The sequence below is a fragment of the Mus caroli genome, chromosome 17 (genome assembly GCF_900094665.2).
Source record: "Mus caroli chromosome 17, CAROLI_EIJ_v1.1, whole genome shotgun sequence".
Classification (NCBI taxonomy): Eukaryota; Metazoa; Chordata; class Mammalia; order Rodentia; family Muridae; genus Mus; species Mus caroli.
The window spans coordinates 345,820-358,809 of record NC_034586.1 but is presented as its reverse complement, the minus strand read 5'-3'; the positions used below and the strand labels follow the sequence as shown (position 1 = coordinate 358,809).

The window sequence follows — 12,990 nt, the reverse complement described above, 5'->3', positions numbered from 1 at the left end:
GCATATAATGTTCTCAGTCCAGAACTACAGAAAACCTGAAATTTAAATGTACAAACAAGAAAAGGAAGGGTCAAGATTCATTGTTTAAGGTCTCCTCTAAATGCTATCATCACAAAGTATAAGGTTCATTGCTAGGAAGTGATACATTTTATTCCACAACCATCTCCCTTCAGACAGCAGCTCTTTGCCATGTGCTGGTTATTCCACAACCATCTCCCTTCAGACAGACAGCTCTCTGCCATGTGCCAGTTATTCCACAACCATCTCCCTTCAGACAGTCAGCTCTCTGCCATGTGCCGGTTATTCCACAACCATCTCCCTTCAGACAGCTAGCTCTCTGCCATGTGCCAGTTATTCCACAACCATCTCCCTTCAGACAGCAGCTCTCTGCCATGTGCCAGTTATTCCACAACCATCTCCCTTCAGACAGACAGCTCTCTGCCATGTGCCAGTTATTCCACAACCATCTCCCTTCAGACAGCAGCTCTCTGCCATGTGCCAGTTATTCCACAACCATCTCCCTTCAGACAGACAGCTCTCTGCCATGTGCCAGTTATTCCACAACCATCTCCCTTCAGACAGTCAGCTCTCTGCCATGTGCTGGTTATTCCACAACCATCTCCCTTCAGACAGACAGCTCTCTGCCATGTGCCGGTTGCTAACTAAGTTGTTTGTCATTAGGAAAGTAGAGAGATTTTAAGTTATACAGACTTCAGAATTTCATACTTCAAAGTATTTTCAAAGGGAAAATGTTTAAATGCAGATATAGTCTAACCCCCTCTACCCTCCCACCCCTGCCCTTTGTGTGTGTTTATGTGTTTGTATATGTATGTGTATGTTTATGTGTATATGTATATATGTGTGTGTATGTATGTGAGTATGTGTATATGTATATATGTGTGTATATGTATATTTATGTGTGTATGTATGTGAGAGTATGTGTATATGTATATATGTGTGTGTGTATATGTGTGTGTGAGTGTGTGTATTTAAGTGTGTGTGTACCTCCTCTTTCCCTCACTTGTATCTTTTCTTTCTTCCCCACACTTTCAGCAGAAAAGCATTTCTCTCAAGCCTGTGCTCCAGAATTTAGCTGACCTCCCGCCTCTGACACCTTTTAACACCCAGAAAGCTAATCACAGTTTTTATCACCTGAATAAAAGGCTTTTCTAAATAAAAGGCTTACACTCTGGGCTTAGGGGATGCAGTTAACTTTATAACCACAATTAGACATACAAACTAAAGCCTCAAGGCCAAGCACAAAAGAGTTGAAATATTCTACCATGAAAGTCAGCAGACTCTAGTCCAATGTATTTAAATTTTTCAGCTCTTGTCTGCCACCTGGTGGTCGGAAAGTGCTAGGCATGCCGGTGCTGAATGGATTTATGCTATAGTTCCTCTTTAGACTGGAAATAAAAGTCCATAAAGCAACTGTGAGTGGGAATGAATTATGGACTGAATAGCACACCAAGATACATCATCTCCATGTAATGTGAACAGCAACAGGTGTCACAATGACTCTAGATGGCTTCATGGAAGTGTGGAACCATGACCGGAGGACTCATTCCTCTGAAGGGTGGAGAATTAACATACTAGCTAGAAAATGTTCGTATGTTCCCCTGTGTAGAAAGTTGGGTCTTGAACACCCCCCACAAAACCAAATGCAGAGGAATACACCATTAACAAACTCTCTCTACTCAGAAGTATTTCTACGGCAAAATTCATCACCTTGCACGCCAAAGCCAGAACATCTTCCACCCTGTGCTCTGGCTTGATGGTCACAGTAACTCCTTCGTTATCCTGGAAGTGAACATAAGTCTGGACTTCCCACATGCTGTCTCGGAGCGCGCTGTCTACTGCGGAGCCATACAGATGCAGGTCATGGACCTGTGTGCAGTGAGAAAATAAAGATTGGATAAGCAAAAGTAGAAACCAGAAGGGGATGGCAAATGTTCCCTTAATACAAGCAGTTTGTACTATAAGTTTTGCACACATCCCACATTGGTCCTACACACTATTCAGGGGCAGATCTGCCAGTCCTTGGCTCTTCAGACTCTCTACACAGATGGAGCTGAAGCCCAGGGATGAAGACTTCTTCTACTCTGCAATGGGGTCAACACAGAACAGCTCAATCTCACTGCTATAGAGTCCTGATGGAGAAATGGGAAATATACATTGAATCCTTAGTCCCTTTCCGGCTTCCAAAGGGTCTCATCCAGAACAATTGGCATCTGTCTGTCTGTGCCCTAGATTAGCTCTAAACTGAATTCTCCATAAGTGTGATGATTCTCTCTCCTCCTAATTAAACTTTTTGAATGTAACTTCTAGTAAAGAGGACATCCTTTCTCCATCTTTCAGGTATGCCAGACATGGCCTCTCTGTCAGGAAATCATCCCCAAGAGTCCCACCTGCAGGAGATTTTTCAAAACACTTCTGTAAACCTCACCACTGAAGCCAGTCACTTTGTGACAATCCACTCCTATACTAAGCATCTCAAACATTTCTTTGAGTTAGATCCTTTCAGGAACACTATGGTGAACCTAACTCCAAAGCTGCTACTTAACTAGACAATAGCAGCCCAGGGGGAAATGTTTAATTTAGGTAGATGTGTTGGTGTATTCCCTTAATCCTAGAAGAGATATGGAGATCTCTGAGTTTGAAGCCAGATCTCATTTTGAGCCTCATCTACAAAGTAAGTTCCAGACCAGCCAGCTACATAGTGAGATCCTGTCTCAAAACAGACTTTTGTTTTCAACTTGCTTAGCCTCAGTTTACCACTTTGCAAAAGGAAGCATTGTTCTCATTACCGATATTTCTTAATTAACAAGACAAGCTTTTATGAGCAAAGGAATCACCCACAATTAAGAGACGTCTTATAGGCTCGAAAGCGTGACAGCTGTGTAGATTTTTGTAGATTCAGTGCTCTCACAGTGCTACAAGCATCTCACTCCTCAAAGCAAGCACTCTGATGGGTCAACTCACGGTTGACTCCATGCATTTCTCTATCTTTAAGCACAAAGTAAACTGTGCAAAGCCAAACTTGATGTGATAAAGCCATTCTGAAGAACAGGCCTGGAGAGACGGGAAGGGTCCGTGTCTTTGGAAATGTGGTGCTCAGGCCTGAAGTGGCATAACTGGACCTGTCGTGGACCTGTGAAGGTCAGAACATTTTCCCAAAAAGATGTTCACAGCCAGAACCAACCTCCCCTCACTGAGGAAGAGAGGAAGAGACAGGGGCAGATGCCCTGAGCCTAGGACACCAGGCTGGGATACTCTCTCCTAAGGGGGCCTGTCACATGAGTAAGGGCTTTCTCTGGCTCCCTTCTCCTGGGCACATGGATCACTTTGGCAGTGGTTCAATCCAGGCACCAGGTAAAAGCTAGCACTGGCCTAATTAAGCTGGTTAAGGCTCCCCTCTTAATGCATATTGAAAACAAAAATAAATGGAAAGGCCAGCAGAGGTCGCTATGGAGTAAGGAACATCAAAAGGAAGGCCACAGAAAGGAACTTAAACCACATCACTGCAACTTCCTACTGTCCTTCAAGAGAGCAAGTTGGGCAGGGACTCAGGAAATTCAAATCCATGCCACACCATGGCTTCCTGCCTGTACTTATCCCTGACTGTCCATCAGAGGGAGATGCTTCACATAAAATAAACTCCCACCTGGCTACAAATTTACTCAGAGCCTACTCAGGTACGCACCCTCATTACCCTCTACTTTCCAGGTGAGAAAAATGGGGGTGCAGAAATTCTAAAGAACTTTAAGTGTGCACAACTAATCCTTATGGTATAGAAGGGCTCTGACCCCCGAAGTCTGGATATGAATCAGGTCTCCCCACTTTGACACCACATGAAAATGGCAGTCTGCCAATTAACTTCCCTCCACAGTGAACATGACTTAATGGCCAAGATTCATTTCCTAATTCTACTACACAAACCATGCCCTAGTTGGACAAACCGTCTCAAGAGGATTTCCCATAAAAAGCAAGGCACTCCCCTGCCTCTACATCTCTGTTCATTGCAAAGCAATTGCTCTCCTCTGTCGCTCTGTGCCCCCGCCTTAGTGTTGAAATCACTAGTTAGGGGAACCCACCTGTGATGGTTTGTATATTTTTGGACCAGGGAGTGGCACCATCTGGAGGTGTTGCCTGGTTGGAGTAGGTGTGTCACTGTGGGTGTGGGCATAAGATCCTCACCCTAGTAGCCTGGAAGTCCACTAGCAGCCTTTGGATGAAGACACAGAACTCTCAGCTCTGCCTGTGCCATGCCTGCCTGGATACTGCCATGCTCCTACCCTGATGATAATGGACTGAACCTCTGAACCTGTAAGCCAGCCCCAAGTAAATGTTGTTTTTTATAAGACTTGCCTTGGTCACAGCAGTAAAACCCTAACTAAGACACCACCAAACTCAGTACCTGACAGAGCAGAATCCAGCTCACACAAGGGTTAGCTTTGGGTCCACCCACTTTAAGTGGCAAGAGACATGACAATAAGGTCTTTGTTTCTTCATCAGCCTCCTCTGACCCTTGAGAAGGTATCTCACACCCACAATACACCTGGGTACTGAGGAGCCGGATGCTATTAAAGAGTCACACGCAGCAAAGGTAAATGATCAAGGCATCTGGCTCGAATTTGCTTTTCTGGGGTCAGCTTCTTCTTAGTCCCAACTTTCAGAAAGATTAAATGGCAGATTGCTCAAGGAAGGCAGGGCTTGGACAAAAGAGATGTGTGAAAGTAGACAGAGAGGTCGAAGAAAGGATGATAGAACAATCTTGCTATGCTCAACTGAGTCTGACTGTGAACCTGCACCTGCAAGGACCAGTCTTCCTTTCCCCGTCTCCACTGTTCACAGAAGATGCCTATCAAAGCCAAGGCCACCGGTGACTTAAAGCCTCTTCAGAGACCTCCCATGATGACAAATCAGATGTGCTTTTTTGCTGTACCGTGCAAGCATGCACACACATTTATTCACTATAGAAAAGGAGAGACCTGGCTATTCAATGAAGTCAATGAATGTGGAATGGATTAATTAGAACCAGGGGGGAAAGTCTACTTGATGAATACAGATCTCCCAAGTTATTTTAAGCTTTGCCCTTTTGGAGAGAAAGCTACTTTGGTTTCTTCCTTCAGCATCTAAACTGAAGCCATGTGCACCTCAATTTTGAGAGTTAGACAAAACCTTCTTCTGTGTCCTTTTCATAAGAGAGAAAAATCCCCAGACTAAATACACACACACACACACTCAACACATACACATATACACATTCAACACACTCACACACACACACACATACACACACTCACACACACACTCAACACACACATATATACACATTCAACACACTCACACACACACACACATACACACACTCACACACACACTCAACACACACATATATACACATTCAACACACTCACACACACACACTCTCACACACACAAATGGGACATCTGGAAAATTCCTTCCCACACACCCTTCTCACAGTGCTTTTAAAAGGACTCATCCAAAGGCCCATCGCTGGCTAGCTCTGACAAGAGTGTTGCGTAGTCTACTTGCTCTCTCCTGTTCTACTAACCTGCCTCCCTCCGGTCAAAAGATCATTTCCAAAGCCCTGTTCAAAGTTCTCAGCTGCTGGAGAACATAAAGAAAAGAAGCAAAAATGGTCCAGCTCAAATCCTGTCTTGCTACCCTTAGGTAGCCTGGTAGGTAACCTGCTACCTCAACAACAACCTTCAACACCTCCCTCCTTAGAGGTGACCACTACAAACGCCAGCTTCACAAGGTCACCCCAGGAGGAGTGGCATTAGGGAGACATACTGAGAACCGTCTTCTTTAGTCAGCTTGGACAGAGTCTGAACACCATACATGCACAGTTCAGTGACAGCCACTGTCCAGAACTGCATGAGAATTATTCCTTGTTCTGAAACCTTGGGGAACCTGGGATTGGGGTGCAGTGCTGTCTCCTCACAGCCCAACTCCTGCTGGAACTCTAGCCCCAGCCATAACATGCCACCTTAGCAATTGTAAAAATTGTAAATCAAGCTAGCTTTCCTGATAGGGCAACTTCTACACTAGTAGATCATCATCTACATCATCTATCATATCATCATCATGGCACTAATGGTCCCAAAACCACATGTCCAATCACTTAGGCTCAGTATGTGTCACACACACACACACACACACACACACACACACACACACACACGATAGTAACCCTGTGTGTTCTTGCAGCAGATGCTTTTTGGTCCAATGACTTATAATTACTGCCTGGATCATTGTAGGGACGGGATGTGAGTAGCAAAATCACAGTGTCTGTCAAAAGCAGGGGGTGGGGGGCCCACACCACCGCTGTCGCTGATAAAAGGAGAGTCTATTAGCAAGTGAGATGAGGGGACAGCACAAAAGAAATGATGAGCTCTGGCTTTTCTTGACAGCTCCATATCATCGAGGATGTAGTGTTTATTTCCTTCTTGGGCAGATGCCCAGACACCAGTGGTTAGGAAGGAAAAACGAAGACCTGGCTGGCCAGCTATGTATACGGAAAGAGACAAACATGGATACGGTCTATATGCGTACATGTGCTGTAGAGGGTTCCAGACTAGCAATCTATTTAAACAGCCTGTACACTGTGGTCAACAGTTGGTTATTTTGTTCACATTTTCCATTTGAGAAACCGACATCAGGGCGCCCAACACCCCCCACCCTCAGCCCCCACCCCCAAGTCTGTAGCTAGTAAGCAATGAGGCAATCCTTCATTTACTTACTGCCACAGAAAGGCAGGACACCCCAGACAGTTTTATAGGAACAGAGGCCAAGGCCAGGGGCTGCCATGGCTGTTGTGGCTTTCTGGGGCAGCTGCCACCCTAGCTCGGTGGGAGATTTGTTGACACATCTCCACAACAAACACCTCCCTGCCAAACACTGTCTGAGACTCGTTATTACTCATCAAGGAGGCTCTGAAAAGCTCTCATTTGGGGCTGGCCAAGGTGTCCTTTAAAAAATGCTCCAAGAAGGCTGGCTTTCCTCCAGCGCTAACAGACTTCCAATTAGGGTGACTCACTGTGAGACCCTCACAGGATGTACCAATTATAGTAGGGTACTTAAAAGGGGGTTCAGCTCCTCCCTCACAACAGCCTTTCTGTGTAACTGCAACACACATAATGTACTTACTGTAGAAGAACAGACGCTTTGTGTGCTACAAATACTCTCCGTGACTATAGCACAAGACAACCAGTGAATGAGAATTGTAATTATCCAACCAGCCACGAGCAGAATTTTCAGCCAAAGGGGTATTAAAAATAACAACAACAACAAAAAAGGTCTCTTTTACTTTAAGCTGCAGTTCAATTTGAACCTAGACCTGTGTTCTGTGACACGGGACAGAAAGATGTAAAGTTGTACCATTAAAGCAACCAACATAAAGATGGAGAATCTCCTGTATCCCTATGCAGGGTTTCATCCTTAAATGGAGCAAACGGGGGGCTGGAGAGATGTCTTTGCTAGCTTTGGGACTTGAGGATTCAACAGGAGTATGTGGAAACCTGAGCCTGATTTAACCAAGCACTGACCTTCGTCATCAGTGATTATTTTAGCAAAATTTCCTCTCAAAGTCTGCCATGAGTCTTAATAATGCTTTGATGATCTCACTCTTTAAGCTTTTAAAATAAGAACTTTCTTTGTTACACAATGTTTAAAGAGATGCAAGCTTAAAACGCTGGGATTTTATCATAGACAACACTTCCCAGCCATTAAAGGACTACAGCTAATACAAATGATTAACTAACAAACACTGAGTATCATAATGTTGACATGAGCTGTGGGTTTAAAATACACAGGAACACTTATACTGCACAGAGCCAAAGCTTATGAAAAGCTCTTCAAAACAACATACATACACAGTCACACACACATATTCATGCACACATACACACTCTCACATTCACATGCACACACTCATACATACTCACACACTCACACACACACACTGATACAAACAAACACTAACTCACACACACACACATCCACATGCACACACTCATACATAATCATACACTCATATAAACACACACTAACTCACAAATACTCTCACACCCACATATACACATACATACTCATACAAACACACATTAACTCACACACACTCTCACATACACACACCTCATATATACACACTCACATTCACATACACGTGACTTAATAGGACAAGGCAGGACACAGTAAGAATATAGCAAATCTGTGTGACATATCAACCACAGGATTATGTCAAATTCTCCAACAACAGTATGATCTGACAGGGGTTTTAAATCAGCTATTCAAGTATACAGAGACCACAGGGCAGGAAACAGACAGCATTCCTTATAAATAGCATCCTTTATAGAAAAGAAAAATTGGATGCAGCTTTTCTGTCTACCCATGGCTTAGAACTTTGCCAAAAAGAGCATAAAGCAGGAGATTCCTGGTTCAAGCCCCTCATCCCCCACCAACCTGCTCTTGCCACCATGGTCCTGGGAGGTTGCAGATTAGAAGAAATATAATTCTATAGACTCTTCAACCCATTCACACTCATCCTATAGGAGGCAGGGCACCTGAGGCCGAGCTGCCATGCAGGAGAAACAGCTTTAGCAACAGCAAGGGCACACTAAAGAGACTGTACCCAGCTTCACAAGGAGGCAGAACACATAGATGTCTACACTGAGTATTTTATATCACCAGAGAGTACCCCACTCCCCCCAACCAAAGCAACTGTCAGTGTCTAACTCAGGTTGTTTTTGTTTTTGTTTTTTTCAGACTAAACTTCCAACTTATCCAATTATTCCCATTATGTGTTGGGTAGTTTTGGCAATGATGGAGTAGGTTTGTTTATGCTGATCATTATCAGGCTTTCTTATTTTAACTTTTTAAAAAATTCTTGTTGGTGTGAGAGAGTGTGTATGTGTCCATGCCATTTGTATGCAGGTACCCATGGAGGTTGGGTGAGAGCATCAGGGTCTCCTGGAGCTGAAGCTATAGGCAGTTGTGAGCTGTCCTGTGGATGCTGGGAACTAAACTCAGGTCCACTGAGGAGCAGCAAACTCCAGTAAATGTTGAACCATTCCTTCAGCCCCATTATCAGTGTTTTTAAATTATTTTATTATGCTATATATCTGCAAATGTGTCTGGAATCCTCTGAGGCCAGAAGAGAACATCAAATCCTTCCAGAACTGGAGTTACAGGTGGTTGTTAGCCACCATCTGGTGCTAGAAAATGAACTTGGAGCCTGTTGAACAACAGTAGATATTCCTAACCTCCGAACCCCATCTCTCCAGTTCCACTACTGACCATTTACCTTTGATGAGTAGCTCAGATGTCTGTTAGAAATAAAATGAAAAAATAAAGTAATCTGGTGGAGGGAGATCTGGAGACACTGACTAATAATATGAACCACAGCCTTTCCAGAAGGACGGGAGTTTGGAGAAAGATCAAAACATAACTATAAGCATATCAAGTAGTGCATCCACTTCTGACCGTACGCCTGAGCTCAGAAACAGAAGCAACCCTCGAGACTAGAGAAGACATTGCTCAACCCAACTGAGGATGTCTCGAGAAGCATCTGTGTGAAGGCCTTGAGACCACAGAGGAAGCTGTAACTTGACAGTCACTAATATTCAAAGCAGGGTCAGGAACTGCTGAGGAACAGGGAACCTTACACCAAATTGGAGCTCTGGCAAGGTACTAATTTTCAGGTGGTAATGTCGTAAGTTTAAAATCCTCCAAAAATTCTTAGCATTCAGGGAACACCTCTTAGCTTACTTAGTAGGACCATTTTAATTCTAATCTTGTCTTTTAACAGATCCATGTGAAGACTCTAAAACAGCATTCATCAACTTAGTCAGCATAAAACAAGATGGCTTCCAAGATGGCTGTCCTGTCCCACCATATTTACCTTGTTGGAGTTAGTGGACTTTTGAGGTAGCTGAGTTCCAAGAAATCCATGGCTGTGGCTAGAATCAAACATCTAATACAGAGGAGGAAGAAAAGAAGACTAATAAAAAGGTTCTGCAGTGTTCCTTGGCATTTACACATTTTAGTTTAAAGATTGAAGTTGTATACCATTTTATTTTGTCTCCATTTCACAGTCTATACCAATATTCAAATACGAAGCTTTCCCTCTGCAGAGATATCTGCTTTCTGTCCTCTCATAGCTTCATATATACTTTTCTGTGATGTTTCATAGTATTTGAGTCATCTGAAATTCTCTTGACATTGCTCTTTTTTTTAACTAATCGTGCATTTCAGAAGGTGAGGAACAGGGTTGGCACAGCCACAGAATCGATCTTATAACTGTTTCTAATGTGCTTAGAATAAATATTGGAAGACAATATGTTAGTAGACCTTTGTTTGAAGCCAAAAAGACTAGAATCGTTCTTTTTTACTTTTGTAAATCTTATCTTCTAAATTTTGTAGAATATAAGCATGAACTACTCAACTAGGCATAACTAATAATGAACTTCATTCAGCTGTGTAAGTACTGACATCGCATCTTTTTTAAAACAAAAATGTTCAACCAAATGCTTTTGTTTATCAAGAAATCTTTTGTTGAGAACATTTAGCAGATACACTGAGGCAGACAGTAAGGCTCATTTAATTAACTAAATGATACTTCTAAAATAAGCAAGTTATCCTGTTATCTATTACTTTATCATTTTAATTAAATGAAGTTACCTTAATATAAAAATTGACCTTGACATTTATATACAGAATGTAATTATGGCAGTTCCATTCAGAAAATGTAGGCTCAATATTAGCCAATGGGTTACAGTTAACCACTACCTATAGCCAACAAATAGCTACTTCTTGCAAGTAAACAAAAATGCAAATAGAAATGGAGGTGTCAAAAATTTCACCTAGCATCTTGTTCCTCCCATGTCAAGAACTCACCTGAGTTATGGAAGCTCTCTTCTCCCTCCCCTTTCTTGCTAGGGTGTCCAGACCTTTCAGTGAAGAAAATATGCCTTTCTTGCTTTTTCCTCTCTGGGTGAGAGAAAGTGTTCTTTTCCTGAGAGTGGAATCATCTCTGGAACACACCTAATGTTAAACACAATTGAAAAACATCTTAAAGCCCATCAAAGTTTCTGTGCGGTGGAGACGTCAGCCTTACTGTGTGTTCTGACAGTGTCTGAGTCTGCTGCATAGTTCACACACAGAAGAAATCAGCCTCCACAGTGGCCTTACCTAAATAGCACAAACCAACAATCAGATGGACCCATGACAGGCAGCAGAGTCGGCAAAACCACTCTGAGCTCTTCAAGATGAGCCAGTTTAATGTAAAAAGCCAGAAGCAAGTTCAGACCCTCCCCGTGGAGCTCCCAGCACAACAGACCACGCAACCACTGTTTATGCATTGTGTTTGTATACGTGTCTGTGTGTCTGCAGGTGCATATAGACCCCAAAGGTCCTCAGGCACCACCCACAATGTTTATTCTTTTCATTTTTTTCTCCTTTTTATGTGTATATGGTGACTGTGCCCGTGTATATGCATGTTCATATATGTGAGGGCACCTGTGCATGTGTGTGTGCAGCGGAGGCCTGAAGCTGACATCAGGAATCTTCCCCAATACTTCTTGTTTTTTTGAGACACATAATATCAATCAATCTCAGAACTCACTGATATTACTAACCTGGCTAGCCAACTTGCTCAGCTCTAGGGATCCTGTCTCCACCTTCCAAAGGCTGGACTTACAGGTGGGTAGCTAGGGTCTCCCAGCATTTGCAGGGATACATACCAGAATGTCTTTCTTCTTGCTCTAGTCACTGAACCATCTCCCTAGTACTCCATCTTTTTTTCCCCCTTATTCTTCTGTTTTTTAGAGATAGGTTCTTGTTTACCTGGAGCTCCCCAAATATAGACTCTAGGGATGAAGTCCAGGTCTTCACATTTTCAAGAACACCACTTTACTCACTGAACTATAATCCCAGACCCAGATTAAACATCATTTAATTTCATCTTTCTCTTCTTTACCCAGTAAGAGCACTCCTCAGGGACCAGCACCTTCCCAAGAGGGAAGGATAGACAGGGAGATAAGAATATGTAGTAACTTCCAGCTTACAGCTACAATACACATCTGAGAAACTGGAACTACAGTTTACTCTGCTGGTCCCCAGTACCCAGCCTCTGGTGACCCTTGTCAGTTACGAGGTTAACTTCCAGCAAAGGTATTAGTCGACTGCGGAAAGGTGCAAGCCACTGACCCAACCCGCCCCAGGAACTTACCAGAGCATGGAAAGACGAAACAGACAGCACGCCCAGCCTGCCAAGAGCCAGCTTGGAGGGGCGGCTGGTGGCAGCAAGGAGACTCTTGGGATTTGGCAACTCCCCACCTTGTAAGCTTGCCAAATAGCAGCGCATGCGGAACAGGTCCATGTGGAACTTTTCCAGATTCTGCTCCCATTGCCGGATCTTAAACAGGGAGAAGAGAGAAGAACGGTGACTTCAACCTTAGCTACAAGTCTATGCAGCCCCACCTGCAAATGCAATTCCTTACACAGCCCTCAAGGACAAATTACTAGCAGCTGGAGCTGTGTGGTTTCAATCTGCTGCTCCCCACATTTAACACCCTTGTGCTGGAACTTACTAGGTCATGGTCCTACACAGACACCCGGATATACTTCATCAGGACAGCCAAGATCAAAGGCAGCTGGGGGTCCCAGTAGAGTGACATGCCAAGGTGCGTGATAGTTACAGAGCAACAATACTACGTTACAGAGCACTATGGGATATAAAGTGAAACACATGCCTCCCCTGTCACATGTCTCTTCCCATTTATACCCCTAGGTCCTTTCTTGTGGGTCATGACCAGTGTATGGGGGCGGGGTATCACATATCAGATATTTTTTTTTATATTTTTATTACATATTTTCCTCATTTACATTTCCAATGCTATCCCAAAAGTCCCCCATAGCGCCCCCCACTTCCCTACCCACCCATTCCCATTCTTTTGGCCCTGG

The 12,990-nt window shown here is 43.5% G+C and overlaps 1 protein-coding gene across 3 annotated transcripts in view; it reads right to left on the bottom strand.

Annotated features, from left to right (window-relative positions):
- The window catches only part of Tiam2 (T cell lymphoma invasion and metastasis 2), a 191,810-nt gene that overhangs the window by 68,854 nt on the left and 109,966 nt on the right, over positions 1 to 12,990 (bottom strand). For all 3 annotated transcript variants that reach the window (XM_021186122.1, XM_029471057.1, XM_021186121.1), the window contains exons 7-10: positions 12,257 to 12,442; positions 10,924 to 11,070; positions 9,929 to 10,000; positions 1,729 to 1,887 (exon numbers count right to left, since the gene is read on the bottom strand). In XM_021186122.1, coding sequence (XP_021041781.1) covers positions 1,729 to 1,887; positions 9,929 to 10,000; positions 10,924 to 11,070; positions 12,257 to 12,442 — 564 coding nt within the window. The remainder of the gene's footprint in view (positions 1 to 1,728; positions 1,888 to 9,928; positions 10,001 to 10,923; positions 11,071 to 12,256; positions 12,443 to 12,990) is intronic.